Genomic DNA, 12,045 nt, shown 5'->3' on the forward strand with positions numbered 1-12,045 from the left:
GACGGAAAGCCCTGGAGTAACTCAGCGGGTCAGACAGCATTATGGAGGGTAGACACAAAAAGCTGGAGTAACTCAACAGGCCAGACAGCATCTCTGGAGAAAGGGAATAGTTGACGTTTCGGGTCGAGACCCAGCTTCAAACCTGAAGAAGGGTCTAGATTCAAACCATCACCTATTCCTTTTCTCCAGAGATGCTGTCCGACCCGTTGAGTTCCTCCAGCTTTTTAAGTCTATGGTTTAAACAAGCATCTGCAGTTCCTTCCTAAGTATTACAGAGGGAATGTATAGGCGATGTTTCGGATTGGGACCCTTCTTCATGCTCTGATGTGGACACTACCCCATTTGGAGTATTGCGTGCAGTTCTGGTCACCCATTACAGGAAGGATGTGATTTCTTTGGAAAATGTGCAGGAGGGGTCTACCAGAATATTGCTTGGATTAGGGTGTATTAGCAACAGGGAGGGATTGGATGGGCTTGGATGGTTCTCTCCGGAATGCCGGACACTGCGAGGAGACTGGTAAAAGCATATAAAACTATGTGAGGCAATGATAGGAGCCAGAACAAATATTAGAGGACATAGCTTTAAGGTGAAAGGGGTAATGTTTAAAAGAGATGGGCAGAGCAGGTCTTTTACACAGAGGGCAGTGAGTGCCTGGATGCCCAGGGTGGTGGTTGAGGCAGATATGATAGTAGCATTTAAGAGACATCTGGATAGACATATAGATATTCAAGGAATGGAGAGATATGGAATATGTACAGGCAGATTAGACTTGGTTTTAGCATCATGTTCAGCAGAGACATTGTGGGCTGAAGTGACTGTTCCTGTGCTGTACTGTTCCATGTTGTATGTTCAGCCTGCCTGATTAGTACGGGTGTCAGGGGTTATGGGGAGAAAGCAGGAGAATTGGGTTGAGAGGGAAAGATAGATCAACCACGATTGAATGGTGGAGTAGACTTGATGGGCCGAATAGGCCTAATTACGCTCCTAGATCTTATGCACTTATGGTGTAATATTGTTACTGTGATATTGAAGGGATATTGTAATTAAAGTGTTTTTAATTACAAATCTGTAACAATTCATGAAATGCAAATGCTTCTTCAAGCTTGTAATCAGCCCTTGTTGATTTTCTTCCAGGCTAGGTGGAGATGTGGGAAAAGGCGGGGAAGGCACTTGCATGGGAAAGCACTTTCGCATGGGATTCATGACGCTGCCAGCCCCTCAAGACCGCCTGCCGCACCCTTGCACCAGTGGCTTTTCAGTCAGGTCGCAGTCGCTCCATTCGGTGGGGGGGAGCGAGGATGAAAGTCACGCCTGCGTGCGCAAGCAGCCACCTCCAAAGCCCAAGCGGGCCCCCAGCACCAAGCTGAGCATCTCGGCAGAGACGGTGAACGTGGGCCTGGCGTCAACACCAGGATCGGGGGGAGGAGGATGGTTGTTGGGGGCAGACGAGGCCCCAGAAACAGCGGGGATGTCAGGAGCAGAGGGAGCACTGGGACCAGGCGCAACAGCAACTGGAACCGGAGGGACACCTGGATTAGGAGGAACCACAGCAATAGCTGGAATGGGAGCGCCACTGGGAACAACAATGAAAGAACTGGAAAAAAATGCAGGTGAGTGAACATTAAACACCATCGACTTTTAAAATGTTGCAGAGAGTGCAATAGTGTAACAGGGGCAAGGGTGAATTCTGTAACTCTTCCAGTTATAGTTCTTGTGGACATTAAAAGAGCCATCATTTAAAATATTTCATTAGGCACTGATAACAGCAGATATAAAACAAAGGTGGATAAACCTAGTTGAGGTGCAAGATGGTCATGATCAAAATGCATGTCAGAAAAGGCCTGATGGGCTGAATGGCCTATGTGCATTTGTGTACCAGCCACACTTGCAAATCCTCTGACTGATTTCACCTCACATTCAACATACTGCCTCTATGGTCACCAAAATAGACACAGAGTGCTGGAACAATTCAGTGGGTCAGGCAGCATCTCTGGAGATCATGGATAGGTGACGTTTCGGGTCGGGGCCTTCTTGTGGTGGGTGGGAAAAACCTGGAAGAGAGGTGGGGGATGGGACAAAGTAGGGCATGTGGTAGCTAGATATAGGTGAGCGGGGGGGGGGGGGGGGGGGGGGGGGGGGGGGGGCAGATGGTTGGATAAAGCCCAGAGATGAAAACACAAAAAGTTTGAGATAAGGAGAATTTGTGTTCAGTGACACCATCAAACTAAATAAAATCCTATCACTTCTTTAAAAAAAGGTGCAGCACAGTGGTGCAGCGGTAGAGTTGCTGTGTTGCAGCGCCAGAGATCAGTTTTCAATCCTGACTACGGGTGCTGTCTGTACGGAGTTTGTACACATCCCTATGACCAAGTGGGGTTTCTCCAGGTGCTCCGGTTTCCTCCCACACTACAAAGAAGTGCAGGTTTGTAGGTTAATTGGCTTTGGTAAGAAAAATTGTAAATAGTCCCTCGTGTGTAGGATAGTGCTAATGTACGGGGTGATTGTTGGTCGGCACGGACTGGGCTGCAGGGCCTGTTTCCGTGCTGTATCTCTAGTCTAAAGTCTAATGGAAGAGGTGGAAGGTGGAAATTGTGAAGCCAGAGGAAGGAATATAGGTGGAAGGGGATCGAGGAAAGGGTGAAAGGGAGACATGGGTGTGGATTTAGGTGGGCACAGAGAGGAGAGGGGGAGACATGGAGCTGTGGAGGAAATAGGAGGGGGGTGTTAATAGGTTAGTTAGTTACCTAAAATTGGAGAATTCAATGTTCTCTATAATCACCACCTGCAATCCAGGCATCCATTCATAAACTGACAAAGTCAGAGGATTGACTGATAAAACAAACTCGAGGGACAGAGTGGCCTGCACCTGCTACTAGTTTTTTTTAATTCATATCACCTGTAATGTTTGTTCCCCTTCATATATGATAGAAATAGCTCTTCATCTGATGGGTCCTGTGAAGTCAGTTCCCAGGCTTGGTGATCTGGTTGGCCAGTAGTCAGCGTGGGGTGGGACAAGTTACCCTCCTGGTTATTCTGTAGATTGGTTTACAGCTCGGAGCTTGCCTGTCCTCACTCCTTTTCCCTCTCCATCTCTCAGTATTTTCTCAATCTGGCTACAACGTAAAGGTGATCCAACACTCTGGACAGATGCTGGACCTTGACAAGCTGATTTACCTTTATTCAACGTTTCCAAGAGGTATTATTTATTCTTCATATTTATTCTACTTCTCAGGGACAATAAACAGGCCTTTCAGCCTATTGATTTGCTGGGATGCAGCACACTCCTGATAATCCTATTCCCCTGCTTAATCTCCATGCATCCCACATCCCCTGCAAACCCATTAACTGCATGGGCAATTTGCTGTACCTATTAAGTGACTAACATGTCTTTGCAACGTGGGGGGAACTTGGAGCTCCTGGACTTGGAGCTCCTGGAAGAAAGCCACGTTGAGACAGGGAGAATGTGAACGTTCCTGCACAGACAGCACTCGAGGTCAGGATCTGACCCAGAACCCTGGAACCTGTGTGGCAACAACTCCTGCACCACTGTGTTTGATGTTAACTTGGTTCCTGCCTCTAGCTTCGATCAACCTGCTCTTCACAGTGTTTTGGGGGTCACGGTTGGTTGGTTGGGATTTGGCCGCATGGAAGATGACCATGCAACCCTTCCCCCAGCTCACCCAAGGGGAGTATATTTCACCTCCACGGGGACGGTTCACTGGTCTCTGACTCACTTTCCAGCAGTCAGTGGAGCAATGACATTGTGAGCTCTGACGGGAACAGCTCATGATTCTGCGTGCAAACATTATCATGCAGCCTTTAATGCATTATCATCCAATTACGCAAAACGCTTCTGGGAATCCACATGGGCAGTATGGCTCCATGCATGTACTAACACACAGCATCATCCACATACTAAGCAAATTGTATTTTATTTCAGTTACTGTAAGTATGAGTTCTAATCCACCCAGTTTATTTAAACATCATTTGGCCAAGAATTGATTTGGGTATGTGGCTTGCCTGTTTCTGGTATTAACACGGGCAGACTTTGACCCAACAGTTTTTGGGCTTAGTTTATTGTCTCGTGTACCGAGGTACAGTGAAAAGCTTTTGTTGTGTGCTAACCAGTAAGTGCAAAGACAATACATGATTACAATCGATTCATCCACAGTGTACAAACGCACGATAAAGGGAATAATGTGAATAACGTTTAGTGCAAGATAAAGACCGATCAAGGAAAGTCCCAGGGTCTACAATGAGGTAGATAGTAGGTCAGGCCTTCTCTCTAATTGTGACTTAAAATATGACAGAAATCCACCTGCATTGTGTTGTCTTGTTATGATGCTGAGTGACAGTCTCCTCTGTAACAGCAGAGAAAACATAGAGGCACCTTATTTTGATGCCGTTCCATTGCTTATAATTCAACCGTGAGAAAAATGAAATAAGTTATTGCAATCGTCAGCTGTATTTGTTAACTTTAAAGGTCTTGCTCAGCAGTATTCGGCAGTATCAGCCAATGGTCAAAATGTTAAATAATGAGAAGTTAAAGAAAGGATAATATGCATAAAGGAACTGCTTCCTAGACTTTGCTAATTGATTATTCTTGAATTGCACTAATTGATCTATTGATTTGATCTCATGTTCATTGTCAGTGTATAACCAACCACAGTTTTCATGGGATTAATTCCCCTTTACAACCACTGCAAAGTCCGTGCACTTTCCCAAGACCATTGTCTCACTGGTGAATTCTTATTCCGTTGCACACCTCATGAGCTTGCAAATTTAAGTTGCAGGATATTCAAGTTGAGGCGGCACAGTGGTGCAGAGGTAGAGTTGCTGCCTTACAGCGTCAGAGACCTGGGTTCGATCCTAACTATGGGTGCTGTCTGTACGGAGTTTGTACGTTCTCCCTGTGACCGCATGATTTTCACTGGGTGCTCCAGTTTTGTCCCACACTCCAAAGACGTACAGGTGGTTACGTCCATGCCCGGGTGGGGTTAGAAAGGGAATACGCCCTGTCCACGGGCACCCTGAGGGAGTTCCGAGACCGCTGGGCTCCGCAGGGTGTTGAATGTATCCTCAATAAGGATTGTAACATAGTTGGATAGTAGTTTATTATGGATATATGTTTGTATTGTATTATGGTGGTGGGTTCTGGCTTGTTTTATTGCTGTGTAAATATTATTTTTTAATAATTGTATACATTTTTTGTATAATAAAAAATAAAAAATAAAAAGACATGCAGGTTTGAGGGTTAATTAGCTTTGGTAAAAATTGCAGATTGTCCCTAGTGTGTAGGATAGTGTTAGTGTACGTGGTGATCGCTGGTGGGCACGGACTCGAATGGCCGAAGGGCCTGTTTCCGCGCTGTAACTCTAAGCACATGCAGTTTGAGAAAGACAGTGAAGCGACTGCATGTTTGCTGTTTCTGAGAAGCTCTCTGCTGATTCTGACTATTCATTCCCATTCAGCACCTTATTCTAATAGTGATACATGGTTAGAATGATTGTGACAGTGGGTCTCCAATCTCCGTGTGGTGAGGTGGGGTAGTAAGTGAGATTATCTATGGAATGAACACACCGGAAGAGGTTTGTCTGGGTGTGCGCCCTAATTGAATCAGTACATCATGTTTCAGGAGCAGAGGCATAACTCCTGTCCCTGCATGCCATCTCCACGTTCTAAATCCACTCTCCATGAGATGCCGTGCACATGCATTAATTTATGTGCACCCTGGTGAAAATTAAAAATCATTTTAGCTGAAGAGTGGTGGGGTGCACATAAGCCAAGAGCCTTTGCACCAACATATATGGTTAGTATAGAAACATTAAGGTGTAGGTTGGGTCTCAAGATCAATCAGATAATGGAGTGCTACAAATCCTTAAAAGATTGGCTTCCTCTGACTAGCTAACACGTCTATTATTTTGAATAATCAGGTCAATGGCAATCAGCTGGGAATTGTGGAAGCAATTATAAATTAAACATTTATTATTAATAAATGCTGGACAGTAATGGATTTGTAATTCAATAATATCAATGGCTAGCATGTTTCTTTGTTGTGTCAGCAATTCTACGCAGCCTATGAAGCCCTCAGTCTTTGTGTCTGGTCTGTGTTGATCCAGCTCAGCTTTTCTATTGTGTCTGCAGGCTCTTTAGCATTGCAGCTTGTGCAGACAGATAGCAGAGATCAAGCTTCCAACAAAACATCCATTATTAAAGGCAGTAGATCTTAACTAATAACAGTTATCTGGTACAATTTAAGTTTAGTTTAGAGATACAGCACAGAAACAGGCCCTTCAGCCCAACTAAGCCACGCTGACCAGCGATCCCCGCACACTAACACTACCCTACATACACTAGGGACAATTTACAATTTTTTTTACTGAAGCCAATTAACCTACAAACCTGTACGTCTTTGGAGTGTGGGATGAAACTGGAATATCCGGAGAAATCCCACACAGAAGAATGCCTGGTACAACGAGTTAGCGGGATGGCATGGCGGTGCAGCAGTAGAGTTACTGCCTTACAGCGCCAGAGACCCTGATTCGATCTTGACCCCGAGTGTTGTCTGTACGTAATTTGTACGTTCTCCCCCTGACGCCATGAGTTTTCTCCGAGTGCTCCAGTTTCTTCCCACACGCCAAAGACGTACAGATTTGTAGGTTAATTGGCTTTGGTGAAAATTGTAAATTGTCCCTAGTCTGTAGGATAATGCTAGTGTGCGGTGATCACTGGTCGGCGCGGACTCAGTGGGCTGAAGGGCCTGTTTCCACACTGTATCTCTAAACGAAACAAGATATCAAAAGTTATACCACATGTTACACTCTACTCTTAAAGGTACTCTTAAAGATGGCAGCGCTGGCTTAACAGCTGCAGCCCACCTGCAGTCCGTCCGTTTTTTTATTTCTTTTTGTTCCTTGTCATGTTTTAGTTAATTTTGTTTTATTAAGTTGTGTGTGTGTGTGGGGTGGGAGAAACAAGTTTTGGTCTCTTCCTTCGGGGGATGCGACTTTTTTTTCTGTCGTATTCCCCGTCCCCGTCTCCGGTCTGCGCAGAGGCCTAATGGCGGAGCTGGCAGCCTCGGTGCTGTGGCGGCGGCAGCAGCAGCGGCGGCGGAGACCCGGAGCGCTGGCGGCAGCAGCGGCGGCGGCAGCGGAGCGTCGGGAAAACGGCAGCGGCGGCAGCCGCGGAGACCCGACAAATTCTGGCCTCGAAACAGTCCCACAGTGAAGATGTGGCGGCGGCAGCTTGTTTTAACGATAAATCGACCAATTCTGCAAAACATGGTCTCCCTTATACTCAACAAAATTCATATTTAAAAAATTTGGGGGGGGGGGGGGGGGGGGGGGGGGGGGGGAGGGAAGGAAAGTGGGACATATCTCCGTTTTTTTTTTCTTTTCTCTTTTTTTTCTCTCACTTCTTTGGCAGTTCAGGGGTCTTTCCTTCTCTCTTTCTTGTATCTTTCTTCTTTTTCTTCATTCTTTCCTTTTTACTTTTTTTTCCCCGATTCATTTATCAGTTTATTAAATGTTAAAAATGAAGCTGTATGAAAATTGTATAATCGTTATGCCGATAGCTTTATTTTTGTGCAATTGCTTCTAATAAAATAAACATAAAAAAAAAAAAACATTTATATAAATCACAATGCTTTTTGATACGTATTAATAAATCACTGGAAATAGGTAACTATTTAATTCAATAAATCTGAAATAAAAATGGAAAATACAGAAAACAATAAAGAGTTCATGCAAAAAGTGTGGAAAGAATTACAAATGGTTGACTGCCAGATTGTTCAGCTCCCCGCTTTCTTCTCCTCGGTGGCTCCCGCCGTCCCCCTTTCGTTCTCGGCAGCCCTTCCCCACCCACCCACTGGCGTACCCTCCCTTTGTTCTTGGTGCCCCCCACACCCCGCTGAGTCCCCTCATCATTTTTGGCAGCCCCCCCGCGTCAGGTACCGCTTTGCTCTCGGCCCCCCCACGCTTCACATCAACCCCCCCCCCCCCCCCCCCTCGCTCTGGATGGCCCTCCCAGTTCTTGGCGGCGTGGGTCTCCCTCCTAACTCACCCGCACTGAGTCTCATTCGAGGCCTTCAATGGCAAATGCTTGTCGGGAACTCCTTCTTACCACAAATGCAGCTTAAAGTGTGTGGGTGCTGGCTCCATTACAGAATCTTAGCCCAAGGTGAAGTCCAGTGACCTCACTCATGGCGCGCATTTATATAATCAATGAGCTCACGATTCTGCCCTCATCTACAATCAGCAGCTGACTATGCTTTTGGAACTCACAGTTCTTCTTGTTGCTGGAAACAAGGGCTATTTGTTACATCAGGTACCGAGTGGTCCCGAATGTTTCTAAGAAAGAAAAAAATATCTTATCTTCATGCTAGTGTCCTTGTAGATGTACATCAGAGACCTCATGATGTACTGGTTCTTCTAAGTAAGCCCAAGTATTTTCCAAAGGACCTTGTTCTTTGTCTAATCTCGCCTGCTTGCTTGACATGGGGTGCTTGCTGTTAGCAGACAACTCCATCTCAGCTGAAAAGCCTGTTTCAACCCTTACGTTACAGTGTTTGCAGGCAATGTAGTGGATGTTTGTGGCCAGCCTAACTCCTGAGAAAGAGAGATGGGGAAGGGAAGGGATTGGATTGAGTGAAGGTGAGAACAGAATGGACATTGGTAGCAAAAGTAATGTCAAGTTCACTTTCTATATGAAGGAGTGCTGATCGCCAAAGGACTGGAAAAAGAGTTGAGGGGATAGGCCTGGGTGTTGTATACACAAAGTCTGTTCCACATTTCCCCAAAGAGGCAGGCACAGCTTGGGCTGTGCAATCGAGTGCCCACTTTGATCTGGAGAACATGAGTAGAGTTGAAGCAGAAGTTGCTCAATGTGAGGATAAGTTCAAGGCAGCAGTTGTTGGTGAAAGACAATGAGTTCGACCTCCATTCATGGGAAACTGTATGGCCTGCAGACAATACATTTCTATGCGCTTGAACTGGGCGAGGATACTTGTTTGGTGTGCATGATCCTGAGGGCTATCCACAAAGTCACACCTGTATTGATATTACATAGAGATGGGAATGGCACTCAGTTGCGTTAATGTTTGATCAAATTGCGTTAATGTATGATCAAATTGCCTGTCACAGCTCACAATGGCTACATTGACTAGGGCGGACCAGGATTCCCCTTTTCTGTGTAACCTTCCCCATCACATACATTAGGAGAGTACATCCTTGAGAAAGATGGCTGCTTTAAGACCAAAGGTCATCAAAATGTGGGGTGGCACGGTGGCGCTATGGTAGAGTTGTTGCCTTTCAGCACCAGAGACCCAGGTTCGAACCTGACTACGGGTGCTGTCTGTACGGAGTTTGTACGTTCACCCCATAACCGCTTGGGTTTCCCCAAGGTGCTCTTGTTTCCTCCCACATAGACGTACAAGTTTATAGGTTAATTAGCGTCAGTAAAGATTGTAAATTGTGTAGGATAATGTTTGTGTATGGGGATCGCAGACCCGGTGGGCTGATGGGCCTGTTTCTGAGCTGAATCTCTAAACTTAAACTAATGATTACTTTTATAATTTATATATTATCTTATAAATTTAGCCAGAGTAAGGAAGCCCTTGTCCTCTGAGCAAAGCTATCCATGTGCATACTAAATCCATGTCCCAATGATTACAGTCGGGATATCTCAGACAAAATGAAACGTGACATAGTGCTATTGCATCCTGATAATACTCATCTTTATTCAATGCAAACTATTGGAAATTAAAATCAAAAGATTGTCACTTAGCTAACTAATACCCCAAAGCTTGGTGTTGTCCATGACTCCATGGAGTCCAGCCATGGATACATTTTACCCACACAATCTCTTTGTTATTATTCTGTTCCCTTTTCTGCCCAAAAATGAAGAATATGTTGGCGAGCAACCAGGGAGAAAAACCAATGGAAGAAAGTTGCAGTCAAGAGCGATTTGTGACAACCCTAGGTATCCAAGAAGGTCTGTAGTTGTGTTTGGAGGAGAAGAGGCAAGTGTCCATTCAAAGAGTAGACACAAAGAGCTGGAGTAATAGCCCTGTCCCACTGTACGAGTTCATTCAAGAGCTCTCCCGAGTTAAAAAAACAAAAAAACTCGTGATAAGTACGTAGAATGTACGTAGCGGGTACGTCGGAGCTCAGGGACGTCTCTTGGCGGCTCGTAACGCTAACGGCAGGTACTCGGGAAATGCGGTAAGCTCGGGAAGACTCGTGAAGATTTTTCAACATGTTGAAAAATGTCCACGAGAGCCCCGGGTACCTACGAGCGGCCATTACCGTAAATCTCCGACTTCGAATCAGGGCAAACTCAGGAGAACTCTTGAATGAACTCGTACAGCGGGACAGGGCTTTAACTCAGCAGGTCAGGCAGCACCTCTGGAGATGGACACAAAGTGCTGGAGTAATTCAGCAGTTCAGGGACCATCTCTGGAGAAAAAGGGCAGGTGACATTACGGCCCAGGAATCCTTCTTCAGACTGGTTCTGACCCAATACATCACCCATCCTATTTCTCCAGAGATGCTACCTGTCCCGCTGAGTTATTCCAGCCGTTTGTGTCTATCTTCAGTATGCTAGCATCTGTAGTTCCTTCCAACACAATTTGTCCATTCAGAGGGTTTGTGTGAAGGACTGGGGGGAGGGTAGTGCATCCTCCTCCTTTCACCAGAGCTCTTTTACGAAAGTACATAACTGTTTGGTCAGAATGCTCCCATCTCCATTTGGCTGTAACATCACCCAGCCCGGGCAATGTTAAATGTGAATGTCTGCCAAAATATCAAGAACAGACTCCCAACTACTTGTATATTACAACAAACCCAGCTTCCCAAAGCAGCTTACACAGGTACTCCCAAATCTATCACCGTTAAAAGCACATTTTATGAAATTTTGAAGAAGGGTCCTTAGCCAAAACATTGCCTCTCCATCTTCTCCAGAGATGCTTCCTGACCTGCCGAGTTCCTGCAGCACCTGCAAGATTCCAGCATCTGCAATTTGTTGTGTTTTCCTGGTTCCTAGGTTCTCCTATCCATTGTGGGGATTTAAGATTACCTCTCAACAGCAAAGCAATAAAATAAAAGCAAGGACACCCAAGTAGGCATGTTAAATCAAAGCATTGGTATTCCATAGAGTAAGCAGAACACATGAATATCAGCCCTTCACACTAGGTATTAGATCAATCTTACTCATGCAGCTGTGGATAACATAATTTCCCCTTTTATGCACAAGGTATTTAGAGAGCTCATCCTGCAGATTTTTCTATTAACCTCAATCAGAACCATTTGGAGCTGTTGCGGTAATTAATTCTGCACAAAAGTCAATTCCAACAGCCCTGATGGTTATGGACACCAATTGGATAAGTGTTCAGAATATCAAATATGATCTTTGTCTTGTTGCACAGTAACACCATGGAATGCTTTCAACGTGTTCACTTTGAAATATGATTCCATTAAAGGATCTGTTAATTACATTAGTGTCATTTTAATTATTGCATAGGAAGTTTGTTAACTTCCTGCGATTTTACATTAAGCATAGGAGTTGTTCACTGCTCAGCTCGTGAAGATATATTTTATAACTTTCTTTTTCTTTCTTTATTGTGAGAGAGCCTGTCGTTCTGCAGGCGACTGCTTTTTGAAAGCAGTGGAACAGCACAATTTACTCCATAAAAATCGATGGGTGATTCACTGAGAAAGCCTCTAAAGTAGAAACAATCTAAATAATAGCATCTGCAGAAAAGGCAATGGAGATAGATGATAATGGCCGAAGAAGACAAAGGCAAGGCTTTCTGTGACATAATTCAATTTAAAGACCCCACTGAAAATGAGCACATTCTTAAATGCTTCGACATAATCTATGAGACATTTCCACCTCCGGGAGAAATTATACCCTTCCCTTGGTTTATTGAAGTTATTGTTTATAAATGTCAGTTCTGGTCTTCCATACATATATTCTTACTTTGCTGCAAAACAACTATCACGATTATTCATATACTTGTGTTACACAAGGGATTTGAAGATTATTCT

General features: G+C 44.8%; 1 protein-coding gene across 3 annotated transcripts in view; it reads left to right on the forward strand.

Moving 5' to 3' along the window:
• Positions 1-12,045, forward strand: part of nyap2a (neuronal tyrosine-phosphorylated phosphoinositide-3-kinase adaptor 2a) — a 145,269-nt gene that overhangs the window by 71,371 nt on the left and 61,853 nt on the right. For 2 of the 3 annotated variants that reach the window (XM_055645616.1, XM_055645615.1), the window contains exons 3-4: positions 1,136-1,611; positions 3,099-3,197. In XM_055645616.1, the coding sequence (XP_055501591.1) occupies positions 1,136-1,611; positions 3,099-3,197 (575 nt within the window). The remainder of the gene's footprint in view (positions 1-1,135; positions 1,612-3,098; positions 3,198-12,045) is intronic. The other variant, XM_055645617.1, reaches the window with a different exon arrangement.

The sequence above is a fragment of the Leucoraja erinacea genome, chromosome 14 (assembly GCF_028641065.1).
Source record: "Leucoraja erinacea ecotype New England chromosome 14, Leri_hhj_1, whole genome shotgun sequence".
Classification (NCBI taxonomy): Eukaryota; Metazoa; Chordata; class Chondrichthyes; order Rajiformes; family Rajidae; genus Leucoraja; species Leucoraja erinaceus.